The sequence below is a fragment of the Protopterus annectens genome, chromosome 1.part0, assembly GCF_019279795.1.
Source record: "Protopterus annectens isolate FY-2018-M chromosome 1.part0, PAN1.0, whole genome shotgun sequence".
Classification (NCBI taxonomy): Eukaryota; Metazoa; Chordata; order Ceratodontiformes; family Protopteridae; genus Protopterus; species Protopterus annectens.
In genome coordinates, this window is record NC_056725.1 from 885536700 (window position 1) to 885563754 (window position 27055).

Genomic DNA, 27055 nt, shown 5'->3' on the forward strand with positions numbered 1-27055 from the left:
ACAGGAATGTGATATAAAAGAACTTGAGCAAGAGGGAGTGCATAAATATTTGGGAATTGATGAAGGATCATTAATAAAACATGAACAAATGTGAAATAAGCTTAGTAAGGAATACTTTAGAAGACTAAAATTAATACTGAAAACAGCTCTAAGATCTAGGAACAACATCCAATCTATAAACAGATTTGTTCTTAGTGTTCTAACTTACAGTTTTGGGGTGATTGACTAGCCCCAAAAAGTATTGGATCAGTTGGACAGGAAAAGAAGAAAAATGCTCCATGCTTAGCAAATGATTTATGAAAATCAGTGTGTGTTCCAAGATTATATATTCCTTATCCTGAAGGAGGTATAGGCCTCCTCGAAATTGATTACATGTATAGATCTACAATCGTAGGACTGCATACATATTTGCTGACCTCACAAGATCCAAACATAGTGAAAGTTTTAAAACATGAAGAAAGCAAGTCTAAGATGACTTCCCTGCTTAGTTTAGCAGATGCATATTGGTGTCAAGCAAAAATGGAAATCAGACTATAAGTAGACAACAATCAGGCAACAACTAAATGTGTCAAAAAACAAAAGAAAGAATATAAGGTGAAGGATCTGATGAGAAGGCATAAAATGTGGAAAGTACAAAAATATATTTGCAAATACAGAAAATGGTGGGAACAGCCTTATATCAATCAGGATTTCATGCAGGAATCATTAAGGCAAAGTGAATTTAAACCAAAAGACAAAATGCTAATATTGGCAGCCCAGGATAGTGGACTACATAAATGCTGGTTTACAAAATCCATTGAACATATCAGAGAAACAGACAAATGCAGGTTTTGTAAAATAGAATTGGAAACATTCACAGATCTTGTTTTGGGTGTGACACACAAATGGCAGAGGACCTGTATACTGAAAGGCATAATAATGTGGCAAGACTCTTGCACTGGGGATTGTGCAAACATTATAATACTGAAGTAGCTATGTAGCATTGGAAACATTAGCCACAAAGCATTATAGAAAATGAAGATGATGTCTATATTATATGGGATCACCTATTTTCAACAGTCAAAAAAAAAAAATAGATGTGAGAAAACCAGATATAGTAGTCCAAGAAAAGAAGACAAAAGTAGCATTAATCATTGAAATTGCTAAACCCATACCAGGATTTGCAGGCAGAAACAAGGACAATGTGGAAGAAGGATACTTAGACAGTTCCAACACTAACGGGAGCAACGGTCTCGTAAAAAAGAATTTACAGTCATATTTAGATATGTTACCATTACATGTAACTTTGAATGAATTGCAGAAGGAGTCAATTCTAGGCACATTGTGGGTGCTGCAAAGTGCACTTTTGGCTAATATCAAAGACTGAAACAATACTAATTTCATGAACTTTAATCATATTTTGACTTAGGAATGATGTCCATTCCCATCATGGTATTCGAAACCCAAAAGTCTTGGAGGCATTTAAAAAAAGGGGAGCAGCCATACAACCCAGAATGTTAACATAATTATCTTCTTTAAGTGATATAATATGAACACGATTCTTGAATTTATTATTTTAAATAAGTTTATATCAGAGGTTTTTGTCCAAATGGTGCCCTCCTTGGTCAGTGTGGGTTAATAGTTTGCACTCACCTCTCTATTCAATAGTTTCTAATCACAACTTTTTAAATGACTTTTCCACTTGCACTGCTGTCTGATTTAAATTCTATATTGTGTCTACTATTCTTCAGTATTACTTTCAAACAGTCTTGAATGTACTCTTGTCAGAATATCTTGGATATGTTTTCAGAGACCAGTGTATCAAGCCTTTTCACTTCAGTTGTAAAACAACTCATTGTCCTATTTCTGTTCAGTGAAGTGAAAATTCTTTTGAACACACTTATTTTTCCATTCACTCAACTTAGATAAATTTCATTTTCTGACACATTTTTAAAGCTTGATTATCTACTGGAGAAGGCCTTCTTTGTCTTGGATATAGCTATACGTACGGAAAGAAACATGATTTTAACCTGTCGCATTCTTTGGCACATTTCTTCAACAAAATTACAAAAGCAACTATGGTCTCTGATGAACGTCTCATTTGGAAAGAAGAAAGGGCAAATAAATGATAAATTCTTTCCAGGCTCACAATAATGCCCAGATTTTTCTAAATTGTATTATTTTATCCTTCCTAACATTAAGTAAAGTAAAAGAGTAAAATACCTTAAAAGGATGTTCCTTAATGGAATGCAGGAATTAATGCACCATGCTAATGCTTCATGTTTTTCCTCTCATCTGCTTTTAAAAGAAAAAAAAAACTTCTTGTTCTCTGCTAAATTACTTTATATTACAATAATTCTGGAAGTATGGGGGTGGTGTGCAGTTTGCAAATCTCTGGACAATTAAGATGAATGGTTACCAGCAAAATAGTCAGTTATACTGCCAGTAATCATACCATTCATCTGTAAAGTGTTTTGTGAACATCCCTTTTTTCATATTTTGCCATGCCTGTCATAAATAAAACAGAATAAAATGTTTTCCATGGAGTTGTTGATAATATCCCTTTGGATACTCTGGCTGCCCTATAGTGCTTCAGTGGCTGAACTAAGTTCTTTTGGCATATGCTATTTTTAACTGGCATACTCGTTCAGTTGTAAAGTCAGCAGATTGCCTTTGAATGCTAATGTTATCATATTGTATAATTTGCATTTTGATATGTTTCTATAATAAGAATATTTTTTTCACACAGGCTATTACCTGCTGCAAATATTTCACGGACTGGAATGGCTCTATTGGATGTGACTTTACCAAGTGGATTTACTTTAGTCCAGAATGGAGTATCAAGAAATGTTCTTATTAAAAATGTGGAAACAAACGAAAGTAAAGTTCACATTTACCTGGATTCAGTAAGTTTTGTGTATTAAACTTGTAAAAACTAGAACAATGAGCCAGATATTCATTTCTGTCCTTTTTTTAACAAAACGTAAACTTATTCTAAGACCATCAATGCATCTTCAAAACAAATTATGCATATATTTTGTTCTTTGTTTACCACATAGTTAAAAAATGGTTTTGACAAATTACTTATTAAGCTGAAATACCCCCAATGATTGCAGTGGCTTTGATACCACACAGATGTTAGCACTAACTCCTGGTTCACCAAGGTCTTTTCCTGGAGACTGACTGGGTCACAGGGCTGTCATTCCAGGGGATGAATGAACACCAGGGTAAGCCAGGAGAGAAACAGGTAGACTGCCCAAGGAGGGTCTTAACAAAACAAAAAGAAACACATTAGCTGAAAATTAAACAAGAGTAAACACTGTTTTTAAATAATAACAGATTAATGAGACATACCTCTCTGGACTACATGAAAAGAGACATGGAAGAGCTCTCCAATCTTGTAGCCCAGGCAGGTATGATCCTAGCCCTGAGTAGCATTCTGCCATTGCCCAGAATGATGCTGCAGTACAAGGACAAAATAATTGACTTCAACAATTGGCTAAGCTTCTGATGTCATTCTAAGGGATCCAGCTTCTGTCTGCCTGAGATGACATGGTCGACAGAACACGATGCTTTGCCAGAGACGGCCTCCACTTGTTGGCCCTGGGATTCCAGATACTGGTTAAGGCTCTTGCTGTCCCTATAGTGCCTTTTTTAGGCAAGGTTCAAATGAAAAATTCACCACCATAATAGGAAGAGGCAAGCAAAAACTGAGGGTAATGCTACTCATTGCTAGAAGTCTAAATCTCAAAATGCAGTCAGTCGAGGCACTCCTTGAAATGGAGAACATCAATATCTGTGCAGTGACTGAGACTTGGTTCAAGGCTTTAGAGAGCACTAATGCATACCAGGCTATAACTCATACCACACTTTTTGGCCATGTAACCTGGATCAGAACATCAAAGGCAGAGGTTTGTTCATATTCATTAAGGATATCCATGCCTCCAGGCTAGTTGCTCAGCATAATGCATCCGAGGTTATCCAAGTGCAACTAACTCTGGGCAAAACTGCAATCCAAATTGTAGCTTGCTACAGATCCCCCACCATGCCCCAGGATTCCCACTCCTCTTTTCTTGATATACTGGAAAATATTAGGGTTCAACAAAACACGCCAATAATGGGCGATTTCAACTACCCCACCATTAACTGGGAAAACTACTCATGTACCAACTCCTTCACTCAACGCTTGCTGGAATTAATAATTTCCAGTGCCCTGGATCAACTTATCCACACCCCCACCAGGGGCAACAATATCCTAGACTTAGTCATTACCAACATGAGTGACCGGTGTTCCACACCTGAAGTCAACTCCTCGTTGGTCTGATCTGACCATAAGCTAATCACCCTAGATATCCACATCCCGCCTCACACCCCATTAAGGAAACCACGGTAAAAAAATTCTCCAAAGCGAACTTCATGCTTCTTAATACAGAAGAGGTGAACTTCATGACACCCATGCAGATGGACAATACAGTTATGATTGCTGAATCCTACACAAATGCAGTCTATAAGCACTTACACTAGTGCATGAATTGTGCTATCCCAAACAGAACCAAGACGCTATCCTCCAAAAAAAGGAAGCCAATCTGGTGGTCCCCTGCCATAAACAAACTGTAGAACAAAAGGAAGAAACTGTTGCAAAAGAGAGTAAAATCTCATGAGTGGAGGATCTCCCTGGTCAGCCAAAGTAAGAAGCTGAGATCCCTTATAAGATCCTCCAAAGCTAGCTATGAAAAGAAATTGCCACTGATTCTAAGGACAACCACAAAGCATTCTATAGCTATGTCAAGAATCTGAATGGCAACACCCAGATCTGCTCTGAGTTACAGCACAATGGCATGAAAATTACAGAACAAACTGATATATTGCCAACATCCTGGTAGATAGGTTCAGTGCTAACTTTACACCCCTTTCACCCCCTAAAGGGCCCATATCTATACAGGAAGAATGCAGAGTCCCTGAAATCACATCTATGCAGGTAAAAGCTGCTCTCTCTAAAACCAAAAACACAGCATCCATGGGACCAGACAACATCCCAGGCTGCGTTTTACATGAACTTCAGAATGAACTAGCTCCCCACCTAAGTACCATGTTTAATCATAGTCTCATGTCAGGCTTTGTGCCCACTGAATGGCGCACAGCAACAGTTATCCCACTCCACATAGGGGGAGCCACCACTGATCCTGGGAACTACCCCCCTATTAGCCTGGTGAACCTGGTCTGCAAGGCCATGGAATGTATCATCATGGAACTCATAAACCAAGACATTGGTAACCTCCAAACTCTGGACCCCACCCGGTTCAGGTTTGTGAAAGGCAGATCATGCCTTCTGAACCTGATTGACTTCTTTGAGGCAGTCACCAAAGCCGCAGACAAGGGTAAGATGGTTCACACAGCCTATCTTGACCTCGCCAAGGCTTTCAACACCATCTTCCATTCTGGAATTATAGCTAAACTCACTAAATCAGGTATAAAGCCCTACATCACAAGATGGGCTGCCAACTGGCTCACTGACAGAACCCACACTGTAAAATTTGCAGACTCCAAATCTGACTTCAAACCACTGACAAGTGGAATACCACAGGGTTCATTTCTGGGACCTCTCCTGGTTGGTATCTACTTCTCTGAAGTACAGGCTAACACAGAAGACCTCTGGCTAATGAAGTTCATAGATGACTGCAAACTAGGAGACATAGTCAAGTCCCCAAATGATGTGGACATCCTATAGAAGGGCCTCACTGAGACAGATGCCATATGTCAGAGGCATGGCCTCAAGCTCAATGCCAAAAAGTGCATTGTTATCCCCTTTGTTAAAAATTCTGTACCCATGAACTACCACATAAATGGCAGTCTACTTAACACCAAATGTGTGATAAGAGACCTTGGGACCCAGGTGGACATTAGTCTCTCCTTTGATAATCATATCGCCACAATAATCAGGAAGTCCTTCTACATGGCACACCTAATCACAAAAGGGTTCTCATCCAGGGAAAAAGAGGTCATTGTTCCCCTCTACTTGACAATCATTAGACTCATTATAGAGTACAATGCCCCTTTTGGAATGAACCTCACAAGACATCTGCAGCAGCTGGAAAGGCTACAAAAGTACCTCACAAAGAGGATTACTGTAGTCAAACAGATGCTCTGCACTGACAGTCTCAAAAAACTCCAGCTTTACTCCATAGCATATCACCTACTCCGAGGTGATCTTTGCCTAACATATAAAGTCATGCCAAACCCAGAGCTGTTGGACATGCTACACCTAAAAAAATCCCAATCCCACTGAGCCAAATGCTCTAGGGACCTAAACCTTGTCACCACAATAAACAGGACATGCTGGAGGGATAAATTCCTGTCTCAGAGACTTCCCATCCTCTGGAACAAGCTACCCATCTATGTCAAGCAAAGTTCCTCATTAGCACTCTTCAAGAAGAATCTTGATGAGTGGATGGGAAATAGGAAATACACCCCGGGGATCACTTATGTGGTTCTGCTTGACAGTGGCACAGGAAAATAACTTTATTGGGTGGTTTAAGCCAGGAAACCTTGTTGGCTAGGCTTACTTAGGCCCTTGGGCCAATAGCCTTGTACCTACCTATGAACCTATGATAAAGATTTGTTGTTTTATTCACTTTGAGTTGTTTAGTTACATTAATGCACAGTTATATCCATATGTTAGCATGTACACACACACACACACACACACACACACACACACACACACACACACACACACACACACACAAACACACACCTGCACACAAGCTGTGCACAGCTTTATACCATTAAAATCAGTATGAAAACTCAGTGTCTGAAATGTAAATGTTTTATCTAATTTAGACTTTTTTTTTGTTTTCATAAGTATTATAGAACAATGCGCATGCCACATTTTTAAGTATTGGATATAGTTTCTGAAACAGCTAGATTTTAAATCATCTGCTGAGACACCATCTTATTAACATGCAGAGACAAAAAGATTTTTCTGATGTGTAGTAAAAAGTGATTTTTCTATTGAAATTGTGAAGGCTGTAATTAAAGTAAACAGAACAACAAGGTAGAAAGGTAAACTACTTGGAATATATATACCAGGTCTAAGGCTGTGATACATCATAACTTTGCCTCTGTTCATGGATACGATGGTCTCAGAGTTAGTATATGTATGAAATAGTAGTAGTAGGATTGTGGGACTGGAGCAGCCTTCTATGTCAGAGAGTGCATGGCAACAACCCCCCCCCCACCACCACCACCACCCCAACACACACACACACAAACACTTTAATGCTATTGAACTAAAATTTGCTGTATTTGTTTTGCATTTGCACTTTAATCTAAGTCATGGAACTCACAAATAAGGATCTTGCACATGATAGTGAGCTGGGAGAAATACAGATGTAGCAACATTTTGATAACAACTGACTAAAGGTAGTGAGTTCTTATGTTAATTATTTAAAACCATGATTACAACATCAGTTGTTGACAAGACTGTGCTGCTTTAAACCCATTTTATTTTTTCCATTTAGTCATATACCTAACCAACTTGTTTTTGAATCCACTTAAGCTCCCACTTTGATTCATTCTTCATGGCAATTGTTCTAGCTTCTAAATTTACTGGCCTCCGTAAAATAGACAATGATACTCCATGGTGATCACACAGCCTGTAACCAGAAGCTCATCCATAAGGTGCTACACCCTAAATACTTTCTACTTACTATAACAGACTCTGAGGTCACAGTTACACAAAACAAGCAAATAATTGTTTTATGGGCAATATCATCACTGGACGGCGCAGTGGTACAGTGGTTAACGTTGTCGCCTCACAGCAAGAGGTTCTCCGGTTCGATTCTTGGCTGGGGTGCCTTCTGTGTGGAGTTTGCATGTTCTCCCTGTGTTCGTGTGGGTTTGCTCTGGGTACTCCGGTTTCTTCCCACATTCCAAAGACATGCATCTGGAGCATTTCTCCCCGGGTCTCCACTGAAAACAGGTTCTGTGGAACCTAGTCGGACTTTCCCGGTCAACAAATGTTAAATAAATAAAATCATATAACTTATTTCAACAGAATGTCCAGAAATGCATTTGCTGTTATGGCAATTTGAAATGTACTTTTAAATATAAAATGTTGTACCATTCAGGTACACTTGCTTTGCAAAATTTACAAAAATAAATGAATAAATGAATAGGTATAAAAGTAAATAAATGTATATGTAAATTAATGAATATCTGTATAAATAAGTAAGTAATCGAATAAATAAAATTGAATACTTTATTTGCGATAACCATGTAGTTCCACTGGTGTAACATTTTGCATTATTGATACTTCACTTTTTGCTACTGTTCTCCTTTCATGCTAGCATGGGGTACTGATTCTAGCACTGTATCATTTTTCTTGTAATATATGCTTCACCTAACAAATGCTGTACAATCACAAGATAACTATGTTTAAGAATAACCTTCCTGGGTAGAAGTGTGTGTGTGTGTGTGTGTGTGTGTGTGTGTGTGTGTGTGTGTGCGCGCGTGTGTACATGTATGTGTGTGTGTGTGTGTGTGCGCGCGTGCACGCGCGTGCGCGCGTGTACATGTATGTGTGTGTGTGTGTGTGTGTGTGTGTGTGTGTGTGTGTGTGTGTGTGTGCACGCGCGCACGCACGTGTGTGTGTGTGTATACATTTATGCATGTGTTTGTATGTGCATGCACATGTGTGTACATATCTATTTATATGTCTTTCTATCTATCTATCTATCTATCTATCTATCTATCTATCTATCTATCTATCTATCTATCTTCAGAGTGGTTCATGGTGCAGGAGTTTTGAGCTGTCCCATTACATTACATGTATTGGCTAGCTATGAAGCTTTTATGTGCAAAGACTTGAGATGCAAGGGACTTAATTACAATGTTGAAACTTGTAACAGCAGAAAATACTCTTACATCTCTATGTAAAACTATATGGAAATACCAATTTATAAGTAAAGAGAATTGGTCAGCAGCCTGAAACTGTGAGACATGTATGTAATTTCTTTCTTCCTGTATTATGTAAGTTGATTTCCCTGTGTATGTATAACCATACTGGCTATGTAGTCTACTAATGCTAACTAACATAGTAAATACCGCATATAAATTCTGTCAATAAAAAGCAACTGAGTTGTTATCTTTATTCATATGTCAATGAAAATTGTTCTAACTGTGGAGCTTTTCTAAAAAGAAACAAAACTTCCACTGTGCTGTACTAAATGAAACAAGATTTCACAGATACACCTCTACAGTATTAAAATCAAAGCTTTAATACATTCAAAAAGTTAAGCAATTTTGTTCCATAAATTTTCTAGGAACGTCTTCAGAAATAACTATATCAAACACTAACTTTCCTTAAATACTTAACACAAACCATGTGATAGATACCATTTCCTGTACATCAATTAGCCTTTAAACAATCAATCCATATGGTATCTATCATGTGTGTCTCTTTACAAACCCATATCTCCTGAACTCTTCACACTTCTGTGAAGGTATGAACTCAGATCTCCTTCCTTAAATCACTGTCAACAGTCCCAGTCATTATACTTCACAGAAGTTATTTTTCAGAAAATGTTCATATTTATGCTTTGTCCTTTTTTTTAAGCTAGGTAAGACAAACCAAGAACAATGTCAGGTTAAGTGACTTGCTCAGGGTCACACACTAGCAAATGGAGATAGACAGAATCAAATCTTTTACTCCTGACTACAGAATGAAACTCATTAAACGCTTGGAACCTTAAGCCTTAGAGGAAGCTGTCAGACATTCATTCACTTCTTTTAGTGATAAATCTAGGTTTCACTTCACAGACCATGCTTTCTCAGTCCTTGGTCCCAAACTTTGGGAATCTATCTCTTCTTTTCTGAAAGATCATTCCTCTTTCCCCATTTCTCTCAAGCCAACTATGATATTCACTTTAAATATAATATATGTATATATTGCATTTTGCAATTCAATCTGCATATTATGTCATATAACTATTGTGTTTTCCATGGACTGAGTCTGAAATGAGTCCAATGGGATCAGTGTTCTGTCCTGGTCAAATAGGTTCATAGATTAGTACTAGGCTAACTGCCCTTGCGAGCCATTTTAAGCCTAGCCAATTATCCCTTATGAGACTCAAACCCTGCACCTTGTGTTTGTAAGGCAAACACCTTAACCATTAGGCCACCCTCCCAACCCAAAGGAATGTTCATAGTTCAGTACTAGGCTAACTGCCCCCGTGAGCCATTTTAAGCCTAGCCAGTTATCCCTTGTGAGACTCAAACCCTGCACCTTGTGTTTGTAAGGCAAACACCTTAGCCATTAAGCCACCCTCCCAACAACAATTCAAAATAAAATAACATAAAATAAAATCCCTGAAGATTACAGTCAGTTAATAATGATAGTAATTATTGGGGATTCATAGTTCTTATTATTCAAAAATGTATATCCATAAATCATGTTTGTTTGTTTACTTTTAAAGTGAATTACAGTTGTCTGGCACTTCGTGCTCTGAACTGTTAATGAACTGTTTCCTGTAGTCAAAAGTACAGGGCTTTAATCCTTCCACCTCCATTTGCCTAATGAGTGATTTTGAGTGAGTCACTCAGATGGTGCCCCTGGGTTGCCCCTGAAAAAGGATACTTTCTGCACTGGGTTAACTTCTTCTTCTTTCGGCTTTTCACGGTTAGGGGTCACCACAGCGGATCACCTGTTTCCATTTCTTCCTGTCCTCTGCATCTTGCTCTGTCACCCCAACCACCTGCATGTCCTCTCTAACAACATCCATAAACCTTATCTTAGGCCTTCCTCTTTTCCTCTTACCTGGCAGCTTCATCCTTAGCATCCTTTTCGCAATATACCCAGCATCCCTCCTCAGCACATGTCCAAACCAACGCAATCTCGCCTCTCTGGCTTTGTCTCCAGACTGTCCAATCTGGGCTGATCCTCTAATATACTTATTCCTAATCCTGTCTACCCTTGTCACACCCAGTGCAAATATTAACATCTTTAACTCTGCCACATCCAGCTCTGACTCCTGCCTTTTTGTCAATGCCACTGTCTCCAACTCATATAACATAGCTGGTCTCACTATCCTCTTGTAGACCTTCCTTTACTCTTACTGGTACTCGTCTGTCACAAATCACTCCAGACACTCTTCTCCACCCACTCCATCCTGCCTGTACTCTCTTCTTCACCTCTCTTCCACACTCACCATTACTCTGAAATGTTGATCCCAAGTATTTAAACTCATCCACCTTCACCAACTCTACTCCCTGCATCCTCAGCATTCCTCTATCCTCCCTCTCATTCACATACATATATTCCGTCTTAGTCCGGCTGACCTTCATTCCTCTCCTCTCTAGAGCATATATCCACCTCTCCAGGGTCTCCTCAACCTGTTTCCTACTCTCACTACATATCACAATGTCATCTGCAAACATCATAGTCCACGGGGACCCCTGTCTGATCTCTTCTGTCAACCTGTCCATCATCAGTGCAAATAAGAAAGGGCTTAGAGCTGATCCTTGATGTAATCCCACCTCCACCTTAAACACATCTGTTTCTGCACTGGGTTAACAAATAGGTGAAAGAAAATAATACTCAAAAGTTGTCCCTTTTGTGGCCTTTGCACTTCCAGTATTTTTGGCTTTGTCAGAATTCTTGAAAGTTGAGAATTATTATGGTCTGTTTCTTCTAGACACTAAATAATGATAAGAATATAAGTACCAGACTTTGATTCCTTCAGAAAATACTTGTCAATGCAAAACCTGTTATTCTAGCAACTTTCTAAGTATATAAGAAACATATTTAAAATTTGTTTCTGAATTTTAATGTTTTGTCTCTCATTCTGGAGGTAAGTGTTTGGGAGGGTATGAGAGTGCAATAGGTTGCACTGTACTGTTCCTACAGCAGTGAGCTGAAATACATTTCTTGATAATTATTTGTCCATTTGTTCATTTTCTTATTACAAGCAAACATCTAAATGTATGGAACCAAACAAGGGGCTGTTATTTATATTCACATTTGTGAGTGTGTGAGTGCATGTGAGTGTGTGTGTGTTTGTGTGCGTGCATGTGTATATAAATAATTAGTTCCCGCATCCCAGATTAGTTATGGCATTAAGGAATTAATTGCTTGTACTAAATAGAAACATCATCATATGAGTAATTGTCTTTGTGTACGATCGTTGTTTTGTTGCCTGTTGACAATGTGTTTATTATCTGGCTGTGAATAAACAGAACAGCTTGACATCTATGAGTTCAGTGTTAAAATATTCATTACAAATGCATTTTTAATGTAACTTTTTTGCAGGCACACAGGAGTGAAATGCAGTGTTTGGGGCTACTACAGGTTGTCTGATACTTAATACAGATGAGCAAGGTTATAAGCAGTTAATGAGCTGTCTTCTGTGGTTCAGAGTTTGATTACTTTTGTCTACTATGTGACTCTGACCAATTCACTTCATCAGACAGTGCTGATGGGCTGCCCTTGAAACAGGACACTTATGTCCAGTAGGCTTTCTCAAACTGTTAGAAAATATGCTAATTTCTCTTTTATTTCCTACATCATCAAATAGCTGTTAATTAGTGCTTTGCGATATGCAGTTTGGCCATACATTTCATCATTGTTTTGTAGTTTAATACTGTGCCAGATGCAGTTACAATAAATGTTAGTTCCAAAGGAAGAAAAGTTTACTGTTGCTCATACTAAGCACTCTTTTGTTGTGTTTATCAAATGGCTGTCAGTGTTTTTGCTATAAAAGTTTAAAATTAAATCCATATCTCTGTGATCTTTGTAAAAATAAAGAAAAAAATATTATATGCAATACAAGGTTTGAACACTGTTTTGGGATAATTTGGGAGTGACATCCAAGTACTGGGATATTGGTATGGCTGTGGGGGACTGAGAGCCTGGTCCATTACTCTGCCTAAGTCCCCAATTGTCCACAATCCTGTTATCTATCTATATAATTAATATCTATCTATCTATCTATCTATCTATCTATCTATCTATCTATCTATCTATGTCTATCTATTTATCTGTCTACCTTCTGTCTATCTATCAACACACTCACACATGCACATATGTATATATACACACATTATATACAGAATTTAAATAATGGTTATAGTCTTTGCTTCTTTGCAAAAGGTACACATTTTTCATCTGCAGTCAAGGTCTATGTGGAGTTTGTATGTTCTCACTGTGCCTCTTTGGGGTTCGTCCCACCTCCTGAAAACATTCTGTGTGTTTCCACCTCAAACACACTGCCAAAAAATGGAGTTGTGGGCAGCAGCACACACTCTAGATGTGCCTATAAGGGCAAGAGTTATTTAAACCAACCACTTTGAGCATCAACTGTGATGCAAAGTATCCCCTAGACGGGAGAACATGTATCACAAACTGTACACCATGCCAGGGCCAGCCACTTGACTGTGTAAAAATTGATTCTAGCTAATTTGGTTGCCAGAAATGGGATGGGTATTTACAGGTGATTAGTGGGTAGAGGACCTGGTCTACTCCAGCCTACTCTAGCCTACTCCAATGACACAAGCTAATGGTGGGAGGGATGTATGTACCCCTATTGGCCAGTGAGTGTGCCTGCCATAAAACCCAGCAGACCAAGGTCAGTAAGCTATTGGCTGGCTGGTGTCCAGTTGCCCAGCTTGGGTTTTTTGGGAATAGCCCTGTCAAGTAACAGATAGACATAAAACCAAACATGAACTGTGAATGGCTGCACTCAGTACAGTTTCAATGACAGGATGTAGCTTGGAAATTAATGAAATGTCAGAGTGGAGGAGGCTGGACATCCTCTATATCCAGGAAACATGATGGAAGGACAATTAAGCAAAACCACTTGGCTTGCAATCCAGAATCTACTACTCAGAGGAAGAAGAGACTAGAAATGGAATGGGAATTGCAATGAAGAAGAGGATTCATAAGACAGTGAAGGATGTCATCAGAATTAGTGTCAGACTCAAGGCAATTGGACTCCAGTGTAAGGAAAGAGCACTATTCATACTCTCAACCTATGCCCTACAACATGGTTGTGATAGTGAGGAAGATAGTGCATTCAGACAGCAGCTGCAGGACCTACTGCAGCACAGTGTGAATTGGTGTTGATAATGGGTGCTCTGAATGCACATATCAGGACAGAGAGAACAGTATAGGAGGACTGCATGGGGTCGACATGAGTGGAGCAACAAGAATAAGTAAGACTTTTTGTCTAGCAAATGGCTTGATGGTAACCAACACATGGATCATCAAGACAGACAGTCACAAGATCACATAAAAAAGTGGCCAACATACAACTCCAGTAGACTTCCTCCTAGTAAGAAAAGGGCACTGGGTAGAATCAGCAATTGCAAAGTCATCCATGGTGAAATAGTCATTCCACAGCATAAACTACTGGCTACCACAATCATCTGCAAGCAGTGGTCAGGGAAGGATCTGAGGTAAACGGAGACTAGGCTGAAGATCTGAAAGCTGACTGGACAGAAAGCACTAGAGTTCAAAGAAATGCTCAGGGCTCTAGCACCTCAAGTTGAAGAAAAGAAAATAGGTGAAGAAGAATGGCAGCACCTTAAAACAGTAGATGTGAGGACTATAGAGGATGTATGCATTGAGCCAAGTATGGAAATAAGGTATATAAGGAAAGCTGGTGGTGGAATACAGAAGTCCATAAAGTGGGCAAAAGAAAGAATGCAAGAAAAAGTGGGTATGGAAAAGACAGACCAGGCTAAGAATGAATAATGATTGGCTAACAAATAAGCTAAGACAGCAGTTGCAATGGCAAACATTAAGGTATCAGAGGCACTCAGCCTGCTTCTGGAAAGTGACTCAGCAGCTGGCACAAAGAAAGTCTATCGGGTTGCAAGGCAAAGTCAGAAAGATAAAGAAGATAGTCAGGTACCCTTCATAAGGGATGCCAGCAACAACCTGCACACCGTCCCAGAAGACATCAAAGGCAGATGGATAGAGTATTTCCAGCAACTTCTGAATGTCAAAAACTCCACAGAAGTTGCACAGACACAGCCTATGATGAGAGAAGAAGAGGAACCCACCTTAGAAGAAGAAGTAAGAACAGCACTAAGGAAAATGAAGTCAGGGAAAGCAGCGGGCTCAGATAAGATCACAGCAGATATGCTGAGTGAGTAGGGGAGAAATGGCTCCTGAGGATATTCATTGCAGGATAGAGAGAAAAGTGCATTCCCAGATAACTGGGGAATAAACATTGTACAAGAACAAAGAGAACATTCATAACTGTGGCCATTATAGAGGTATCAAACCCCTATAATACAGCATGAAATTTCTTGAGAGGGTGGTTGGTAAATGAATACACAGAGTAGTAGAAAGTATGCTGGGGGATGAGCAATTCAGATTCAGATCAGGAGGCAGCACAACCAACCTGATGTTTGAAGTAAGAAAGATAGTCAAGAAGATGACAGAGATGAGGAAAAAGTCCAACACGGCATTCCTAGACTTGGAGAAAGCAAATGACAAGGTGCCAAGAAAACTGATTTGGGTAGTTCTGCAATGGTTAAAAGTCATGGAAACATAGGTAGAATTCATATAACTAATGTACATGGATCCAACGACACAAGTATGAACAGTGTTCAAATTCGCAGAGGGGTTCACGGATTGAAAGGGTGTACATCAGAGTTCTGCTCTGAGCCCACCGCTGCTCATATTTTTGATGGACTACATCAATAAACGGGTTAGAGGGGCAGATCAACAAGGCTGCTGTATGCAGATGATGCAGCATTACAGGCAGACTCTGAACAAGAACTTCAATAAATTGTAGAGAAATGGAATGCAAAACTGAAGACACACAGAATGAAAATGAAAACAGATAAGACAGTTATAATGGCAGGAAATGAGGGAATCAGAGGACGTTGAAAATTGAGATAGAAGGGAAAATAGTGGAACAGGTTAACGGCATCATGTAGGTAGGAGGGGTAGGTTAGGAAAAGGTAAGTGTGAATGAAGAGGTCAACTCTAGAATCAGAGGGGCTGTAGCCAACTGGCAGAGATTAATTGGGGGTAGTGTATGACAGAAGAATGCCAAATAAACTTAAAAGCACAGTGTACATAACAGTAGTACAATCAGAACTACTGTATGATACAGACACCTGGGTAGTAAAGGCAGCGCAGTAGAGGAAGCTATAGAAGACAGAAATGAACTGCCTTAGAGGGGTGGTGGGATGCACACTGTGGGACAAATAAAGAAATAAGGACATTAGAGCAGTAGCCCAAGTAGCTCCAACTGCAGAGAAGGTCAACAGAACAGACTATGGTGGTTCACACACATATATAGGAAAACAGAAGTCAGTCTGGTGAAGAAGATTTGGGATAGACAGAAAGAAAGCAACAAGGGTGTCCAGTAAAGAAATGAATAGATTGTGTGAAAAAAGACATGAAACAGAGAGCCATGACTATTGAAGAAGCTAGGATAATGGCACTGAACTGAAAGAGATAGTGACAATGGACACGGCACCCAAAAGACTTGTCGAAAATGTGAAAAGGAAGGTCAGTCATGATGATGAAGATTACATATATAAGAAACATACAGTCCAAAAAAGAAATACTCCAGCACTCAAGATAAATAATAAATTAAAAAGTCCTCTATTCTCACAAACACAGATTGATCAGTTTCACAGTATGGTGTCTTCAGTGGCAGCTTTTATGTGCTTGTGTGTGTGTGTGTGTGTGTGTGTGTGTGTGTGTGTGTGTGTGTGTGTGTGTGTGTGTGTGTGTGTGTGTGTGCGTGTGTGTGTGTGTGTGCCCTGAACAACCTTCCTGCCTTTAACCTTCCTACCTTTAATCTTTGTTTTTAAAACTTGTTTCTGCTTTGTTTGAATTTTATTACCTTTTATTACCTTTGATAATGTTCTCACATTGGTAGTAGTTTTTCATTTGAAACTAAGACATGTCAGTTTTTTAGAGGTGGATTTAATTGCACGTAAATAATATATATTGACTTATACACTGCATTCTTATCATTACAATTGATTCAGCATTGTCACTGTACCACTTGCAGGAGGAAATTTTAGACAGGAGAGAAACAATGGATACCTATAGCTAGTACGAATGGGGAATGTTTTATTTTGACAGTAGGAGATTCCTAGGTACTTACAGGTCTATGTTGTTAATATACCATAAAAAGACTGAAGAGTTTTGAGTCAAAGAGTGGGTGAGACAGAGACCTACTTTGCAGAGGAAAAGAGTGCTAAGGGATGTGGCAAACTACAAGACAAAACAAAATAATGCACAATTAGTCAAAAGTAGCATACAAGTAATGTATAATGCATGAAAAAATGTTAATATGGTTTGTTATAATTTCTATTAATGCATGTGTGCCTATGTCGTAAGTGATAACATATTGAAGGCGTAAAAAATGAATAATATTGAAGTAATCTGAAAGGTAGCCACTGTGCATTTAGACATACATCAGGACCATCTGAAAGCTGGCACATTTGAATTTATGATTGGCATTTAATAAAATGAAGATGAGAATGTCCATCCAGCTAATAATATATACAGTGTTATAATATATTTTTGGTGATGCTGTACATGTGTGTGTAATTTTTGTTGATGATGTTAATGCTGTAATATATATTTCTTTGGTCTAGAAATTGCTTTTTACATTAGTGTTTCACCAAGAACAAATGTAAAAATAAGTATATGCATACACAAAGACTGGTTAAGGAAGTGAAAGAAGTGCTGACGAGCTGACAAAGACTCATACCTCAGTTATGTCTTGATTGCAGCCTTAATCTACCTGTGCACATGTCAGTTATTACATTAATTATTAAATTAGTACTAGTCCATAACCATCTGGTGTAGTGCTTTGTGTCTGTCTTACCTCAGATGAAAACATTCACATTTTCTCTTGTATTACTCATGATCCTGTTTTGGTACTTTTTTGTTATTACTTTATTTATTACTTTGCTATTACTTTGGTATTCTTGGTACTATTTTAAAGACACTTCAGTTATATGGAACACATAGTCAATATCATTCCTCAGTACTCTATTATCATTCCTCCTGTGTAATTATATACTATCCCAAATGTCAAACAGTCAGTTTATTTTCTTTCTTTTACTAAACATTTGTTTCTACTTTTAATTTGACTGATCTGAGTTGATCAGTCTTAGTGGGTAAATAAACAGAAGGGGAACACAACAAGTACTGACAAATGGATTTCTATCCAGTAAATGTTTCTTCTGAAACCTTTGGCTTAACCTTTGGTGAGTATCCCTATTCCCCATCCCCAGTCTGCCTTAAAAGCAAGACATCAGGAGAAACACTGTGGTCTGAACTCTGAATGCACTTGAAACAGTGAAGACACTTGGGATTGGATTCCAAAATGGTGAGATAGTGTTGTAGAAAGTAAATCTGTACAAGAAACTGCAGAAGTTAACAAACATCCAAACCATCAACACCCAGTAAAGCATGCATGAATAGAAATTAAGTGGTAAAAATCAAGCAAACCCTCTTACAGCGGATGCCAAATCAATCAAATGAATTGATCACTTCAGCCTTGGTCCAAAAGCAAAGCAAATTTATTTATTTAACATTTGTTGACCAGGAAAGTCCAACTAGGACAGAGCCTGTTTTCAGCAGAGACCCAGAAAGAAATGATCCAGATGCATGTGTTTGGAATGTGGGAAGAAACCAGAGTACACAGAGTAAACCCACACAAAAATAGGGAGGATATACAGACTTCGGGCAGAAGACACCCCAGCCAAGAATCAAACCAAAGATTCTGTTGCTGTGAGGTGACAACATTAACCATTGCACCACCCTGTTCCATAATCATAAAGAACTAACAAAGACAGCAATATTTATTTAACACTTACTTGTTTAAACATTCACTAAAACACTTTCTCACCCAGTCCTGGATTTGCACTTGAATTACACAAGCCTGAAACATCATCCTTTCTCTTCCTCTGTTAGTTCTTCTCTGTTCTCCACTCATCTTCCAATACCTCTTGCCATCTTCTGCACTGTCCACAATGTCTTTTACCTCCTTTTAATGACTCATCTGTAAAGCCTAATCTTAGCTGTTTTCTATAAACAAGAAAGGTGTTAAAGTGTAAAAGTTGTAGAAATACAATAATGTTAACCAATTAATTACAGAAAACTGTAAATACATATAAATGTAAATATTGTATTGTTTCTTCTGCCACCTCATTTGTATTATATACATATTGCACTGTCTGTTCTGTCATCACACTTGTATTACAAACTCTGTATTACGGTCCATGTTTTAAATGTCCTGTTATTGGAGCTTTTCTCTCCGGACTTTCACTAGAAATGGGTCCTATGCCCACTTAGATGTTCCTGGTAAACAAATGTCAAATAAATTAAAATAAATAAATCATTCAAAAGTTCTTGAATATCATCTGGATAAATGTTGACATCTAGAGGCCAGCCTAAAAATTACACAAATCTCTCTCTCTCTCTCTCTATACATATCTATATATATATATATATATATATATATATATATATATATATATATATATATACATATACATATATATATATATATATATATACATGGAATATGAATCTACTTTATATCATCGAAGTTGCAGAACATCGACCATCATATGGTCAAAGAACAGATGATTCAAACTCTGCAACATCAAACATTAAATAAAAAAAATTAAAAAGAAAATAAATCTTCTTTTATGTTTTTGCAGGGGTCAAGCCCCCCTGCACTCACCACATCCCCTGCTACTTAAATATACCAACACCGAGATCCCACTACAGTGAGGAAAATGGCAGATTTCCTATTCCGCATTGTATGGCAATCTTCATTCAGGTCGTTTGACATTTTAGAACTTCGATCATCTGGCCTTCAACCATATAATGTTCAATGTTCTCTAGCTTTGAGGATTTGGACTAGACCCATATATATATAGATATATATATATATATATATATATATATATATATATATATATATATATATATATATATGGGTCTACTTCATTTGATCGAAAGACCATTTGACCTAAACCCATTTAATCAAAATTTCATTTGATCGAAAACCAGTATCCAAGGCATAAAACTGGGATTTGTCCCCCTCCACAATGTCGTGCAACCCAGGAGTTGATATATATAGTTAGGGGGGGGTGGAGCCCCCCACATTGGGGGGGGTGAAGCCCCCCACTTAGTTTCCTTTAAAAGAAGAAAATAAAACAAAAAGTACCGATTTTAAACAAAAATAGGTGGGGGCTTCGCATCCCACCCCCCCCCCAATGAGGGGGACAAATCCCTGTTATTTTCCTTGAATACTGGTTTTCAATCAAATGAAATTTTGACCAAATGTATTTAGGTCAAATGGTCTTTCGATCAAATGAAGTAGACTCATATATATATATATATATATATATATATATATATATATATATATATATATATAAAACACGCAAATCTCATTTACCCAGTTAACAAAGCAATAAATAAATAAATATATAAACAGCAAAGGGTTTACAGAACATGCCACCGGATCATGTACATTAAGCCTTGAATCTGTCATGCAGTTTAACAGAATAGAGCCTAATGTCTATAATTTTCCTTTGGACATATATAAGGACTGCAACTCACCAGATGATTGTGCCATGGTGTGGTGCAGAATGTTGAATCATCTGTGAATAGTGTTTTATAAAACAAAACACAATGTGCACCATGCAAGTCTAACCATTCATCAATATATTGGTTCAAGAGGTTCATCTAGGCACAGGATGCAATATAGTCATAGCTAGACACTGCAGTTGAGAAGAGTTCCATTAGTGAGGATAAGCAGCCTTACACCTGGGAGTAGGAACACAATTTATTGATAGAACTTGTATTTATTTAAATTGGTCTTGCACCTGGCTAAGGATTGTAAGATATGACAAAACTGTCAAAGGTGCTGCTGAACCTTATGTCAGAGAACATTGTAATAGTTTTCTACAATAACAGCTCATTACCACTCACAAACAAGCACAATGTTTGGACAGTCCAACGAGCATGCCCATAGTAAATCGAGCATATACCGATAGAAAAAAGTCTGGCCACTGAAGCACCATTAACTGGCCAACTTTTCTATTGGGATATGGTACAGACAACACACCAAATATGAGAAAAAATCAGGTATGTTTTGCAAAACTAAAACAGAAACATACCTGATTTTCTTCATATTTTTGTGCTGCCTCTGTGTCTAGTTTATAACATTAAAAAAAGATAAATAAATGGAAGCCAAGATTTTGTTTTTCCATCACTTCTCCTTTACTGATGTACTGTGCATACATGTGAACATATGTTCCATACATATGTGTAGTACATCAGTGTAGAGAAGACACAGAGAGAGAGAGAAGACAGAACTGTCCTTATGCAATTGCATTATTTAAGAAAGGCAAGCCATTCTTTTTCTTAAATAATGTTATTGTATAAAACCCATAATTCATTCCTGTTTGCAGGCTATTTCAGGATTTGCTCACATTGGCTTTGTTTAATCACTCGGGCTTCCACCTTGTGATCAAAGTGCATCAACCATGGGTAACTATTGATATACCCACACAGTCATGGATTATTTCTTAAATGTCTATCTAAATCATATTGCTCATACAATGAGCTTCATCTGTGGTGCGGGCAGCTCAGGCTGTAAGAGCATGTGGGGAAAAGGCAGGTTAGTCAGAGATTCTGAATGGGAAACCCATACTTTCTTGTAACAAGCCCCAGCATTAGGGGTTGCAAAAATCGTTGCTTTTATGAGATTTATGACCTTAGTAGTGTCCCTATTTTGAGGTTGAGTCCTTCTATGGATTTTAAAATTGTAGTTTAGATTAATTGTGTCGACTAAACACCATGTAGTTAATCACAGTGAATCCATATTGGACCAAAAATAAAAGCCAGCAGTTTTACCCATATTACTGTACCTCACTCATACAGGACTCCAAGCAATCCCAGAAAGTTATGAAGAAATGCAAAGATCCAGAAGATTTTCTCAAGGTAATACCATTCTATTTTAACAAAGGCCTTCCTGGCATCTAAACAGGGCATGGCATGTGAATAATCTGAAGTTATGGCATCCGTGACTAAGATCATATGTTTAATGGTGTCATACAGTATAAACTGGTAAACCACACAATAAAAATAGTTATTAATAAATTCATTAATTAATTAATAAAAAAAGAAACTACAGAACTTAGTTAAAAGTTTTGTAAATTTAGACAGTCAACCTTTCAGGCAAGCGCTGCTGTTCTTGAAGTCAGCTCACCTGCATAGCAATAAAGCTTGAACTAGTTAGGGCTTAGAACTAATTCAATTAATAAAGCCTCATTTTAATCTTTGGTTTGTTCTTTAAAATGCTTTTCTTTTTGAGATTATATTGTCTTGCCATTTTCATGACAGGATACAAGCTCAAATTTCTTCCAGACTTATGCTTACAATAAAATATTGATATAGTCTTTTTCTACAGGTAATTTAGAAACCATATATAATGCCAGGACCTTGAAACTGCCATTGCATATCATGTTATGAGCCCTAGCTATGTTTTTAATGCTTGGTACATGCTGTTTAAACTTCAGAATTGAGAAAATAGCATTGTTAGAGTAAGGTTCGTATATACTGGCTGTAGCACACTTGTTATAGTGCTGGTATGTGAAAATCATGATGTACAACGTATTTTACCGCTGTGAGAATCATGCTGCTCAGAAGTCTTTTACCGCCTCACAGACAGCAGCATCACATACCTATGTCAGGAATCTTCAAACCAGCTTTTAAAGTTATAACACACATCACACTTCCATGCAAACTATCAATATGTCGCAGTGAAAAGTGGTTATCAGATTTGGAAGTTGACTGTTTTTAGGAGGTTTAATTTTTCTTGCTGTTCATTGCATGCCACTGCAGAGAATCTTACAACTTTTAAAGCTGCTAGACACTTCATGCTCCTACACTATTTTTTTAACCTGTGGTACATTGGGAGCAGTAAAAAATCCCTTTGTATTATAAGAATTATGATGGAGTCACCAATCATAACTGCTTCTTAATATAATCTCAGAATGACTTTAAGAACAATGGATGACAACCTGATCATAATTCTGTCTGCAGAGATCATCCGTCATTTTTCTGTTATCAGTATCTAACTGGTACTCAGATACACTGATATACAAATTTCTTTTTGCTTGGTTACAGAGAAAGACAAAGAAAATGTACAAATAGCTGTATCATTTTAAAATCCTTGGTAATTTACTGTTACATACTGCTACTTTCTGGATATATAAAAATTGGGGACTGAAATATTCACAAAAAGTAAAAGTGAAGCGTGTTTACTCTGTTTCTAGCAATCAATTTACTGTTCTCTCATAGTTTTTCTATCACTTACCCTCCTATAAACAAATGCTAGATTAATGCGAACAGCTTTGACTACAACATAATTGTAAAGCAAAACCCTACTGGTCACATTATCAGTGACTGTATATATTGAACTACTGATGTATTTATTTTCTTTGATAATATAAAGTGCAAAATTCAGCTACGTTCTAAAAGATGGATAAGAAACTATTTCTCCAGTTTGTAAACTTTCTCTAATTTCCTTATATTATTCAAAATCTGGTAATAATATCCCATGTTCATAAAAACGTTCCTTTAAAATAATAAAACTGACAATAATATCCCATGTTCATAAATAATATTCCTTTAAATGAAAAAATATTGAAAAAATGTGCCATGGCCATAAAAAGTATCCCTTTAAAATTAACAATACTGACAGTAATATCCCATGTCTATAGAAAGTGTTCTTTTAACATTATTAAATCTGATAATAATACCCAATGATCATAAAAAAGTTCCTTTAAAATTAGCAAAAGCTTATTCCATTTCTGCCTCATCCAAGATGTTCCTAACAACTCACATGGATTGTCTTTTTGTATGATTCTCATCACATGGATTGTCTTTTTGTATGATTCTCATGACATGGCTGATAACGACCTCTGAATCATTACACAAATATAAATTCAAATTAATATATACTTGTCTTCTTTAAAGACTGAGGCAAACTAGCCCACACTCATACTTTCTAAAAGAACTGCATCTAAAAAAATGGATGTAAAACTCATGATCAAATCAAAATGCAGAAAAAAGCATTATCTGCACAAAATCTCAGTAAAATAGTATAGTTCCATTCTTCAATTACCCCCTTGATATGAGGAAACAGTCATCAATATAATCAAAAAATCATTATAAACCATATCAGCAATATGGAGCCCACAAATTATTTGAATACCAAATGGAGACATGCATATACTAATGGGATCCTGTAACCATATGCAGTACTTTTCAGTAATATGTTTTATTATAATAAATCATGGCATCTGTGAGAATTAATTCAACTAGCACAGCTCAATAAGCAATGCATCAAGCATCATACTTATGACATTGTTGATGTTATAATCTCTGGGCAGACTGCCATCAACTTTGGTATTTGAAGGGATTTGGAACTAAATAACATGATCAGCAGTGATGTGTGTAATGGCACTATCTCCGGGATCTGTATATGTGATGTCACAGATTTCTCTGCTCCATTAATTTTTCCCAACCAATCATGAGTGCAATCCCAGTCCTGGAGGGAATACTGCCAGGGACATTTAAGGAAACATGGTGCAGCTGGGTAGCTGATGGTCAATTAGTGGGTATGCAATGGTAAAAACTTTAAATATTGAAACAAAATTCCAAATGCTGGTCAGTAGGGAATGATGCAATTTCAAATGTGAAAGGTAAATTGTGTCTTAAAACAACCCACAGCTGCAGTAAAGTCCTCGAGAAAATGAACAGCATCTTGAACTGAAAGTATCAAAGATGATCTATACTATGGTTGACTTGAAATGTTGTTTCACTTAAAATGTTGTTTCCAATATATACTTTGAAGTTTGCAAGTACCAGACAAGGGGCCAGCACTCAGAGTACAGCAGAGTATTTAGGTCACAGTATTTACTGCAAGAAGTAATAAAGTCCATTGTTTCAAACCAAAAGAAATGGCACAGGTCAACAAAGGTAATTACCATAATTACTGCAAGACTTGTTGAGGAATATTGCAAAAGATGTGGAAATCTTGAAATGACCTAGAATAGCTGGAATAGAAAGTGGCTGATCATGGCAAATGAGAAGTCATTCAGGATCTTTAAGACATGTTGTGGCTGTACTTATCAGGAGAGCAGACCAAAAAGTCATGATATATACCACCAGAGCAGCCTGATTATAAAATGTAAGAAAAATAAACAGCTGGTCATAATCGTCAAACAGAGAACTGCCAGACAGTTTCTCTGATATCAGAGTTCCAAAAAAGCCCATGAAAGTGAAATATGAAGGAAATGTAAGCTACATGGGTGATGGTATAGAAATGCTTTCCACAGCTGAAAGGTACAACATGATGAATAACTTGGGAATAAATTTATCATTTGGATTAAGCAGTTTACAGGCAGCATTCTGATGAAGCCCTTTTATAAGAAAGACAAAAGCACACAAGTTTGTATATTGAGCTTTGGCTATTATTATTATAAATTCATTCTTTTCACAAGCTATACTATTCATCCTTCTCACTTGCAAGCGCTTCCCAATTTACTCTACAAATTAACATGAATAAGCCTATACAAGCCAAAAGGCCCCTATACAGTCACCAGTTACCATGATAATTTTCAGGTGAGTTTTTTTTTCCTTAAGAAAACAGAGTGCTAGATGGAAAAGTATTAAATTGCTACCTTTGCCTTTGCTTCAGTCATCTGTAACCCACTTAAATGCTTCAGGAATGCACTCGGTCCAGAATGTTTCCATAAGCATTATGGTAAACTTTGCATTAGGTGTATAGTTAGATGGAAAGAGAGATAAAATGTTAATGAAATGATAGGAAAATAGCAGGTATAATGCATGATACTCCAAGGTATGTAGCCCACACCAAAATGTCCACAAGGATTGAAGTACCACTTGTTTTTGCAGATAGGCTTTCTAACAATGACTCTTTGCATTCTGGTTTAAACCCATCATTGTTAAAACTTGATTTAATTTCTCCTTGAAACATGTATAAATAAATACAAAATAAACCTACACAAGGAAAGTCTGCTTAATTAAACTAATTTCCCTCACCCAACAAATTCATAAATATCGTGTTGCATTTATAATTAAGCCATCCTCAAGGTCTGAGAAACAAAACAAACAGCAAAAGTGCAACATAATTGGCACTGTATACTGTCACCTCCCATCAATTTGGTTAGCAGCATTGCTGGGTATAAAATTCATATCTGTTAATACATTCAGTTCTAAACAAAGACAAGCCATTTCTTGTTCTGCACAAAGCATTTATGACTAATGAACCAATTGTTAGATAAGAAAATGGAGATCCCCATGTATGTCTTCCAAGTTCACTAATTATCTATATTAAAAGCAATCAAGCCACAGAGGTTTACTGATTTTGACTCTAAAATAATAGATGATAAATTTTAAGTGAATACAATAACTTCTACCCTCCCACTGCACTTAATAAGCTGTTTACTTGCAGTTCCTGACTTGTGTTAGGGAGGTCCAGACACAGATGTAGCATACAAAGTGAGACCAGTCTAACCAATGAATTGTAAAGACAGACATCTTTGCTGAGGGTTAACCCAGCAGTGCAATGGTAAACAAGAAAATGAAAAACATTTATGCCTAAATATTCTACTGGGCAACCATGGCTCCTTGTCTCCCTGTCATATCAAATTCACTTTACTATCAAATCAATGAGTGATACACCAGGAAAGAACAAAATGAAATCCTGTAAGAGAAGTTGTGAGACATTCTGCAAGTCCTTCAAGCAGTAAGATCTTCAGTAGTTATAGTCTGTTTTGCATTGCTCAGTCACTTTGAATTAATAGTTACATCTTAAAACAATAACAGACAAATTACTATTCACGATCCAGAATTTACTCTTTCTGCATGAATGTTATCCCTTGTAATAATTTACATTTACTGTGCAATAGTATCCCGCACTTCATCAGATTTTAGGATGGCTGTTTAAATGGAATATTGCTCCTTATGTACATGAAATGCAAA

The 27055-nt window shown here is 37.4% G+C and overlaps 1 protein-coding gene across 1 annotated transcript in view; it reads left to right on the forward strand.

The window, feature by feature from the left end:
- Positions 1-27055, forward strand: part of LOC122796908 (CD109 antigen-like) — a 969469-nt gene that overhangs the window by 933775 nt on the left and 8639 nt on the right. Inside the window, exon 33 of the mRNA XM_044065708.1 lies at positions 2755-2885. Coding sequence (XP_043921643.1) covers positions 2755-2885 — 131 coding nt within the window. The remainder of the gene's footprint in view (positions 1-2754; positions 2886-27055) is intronic.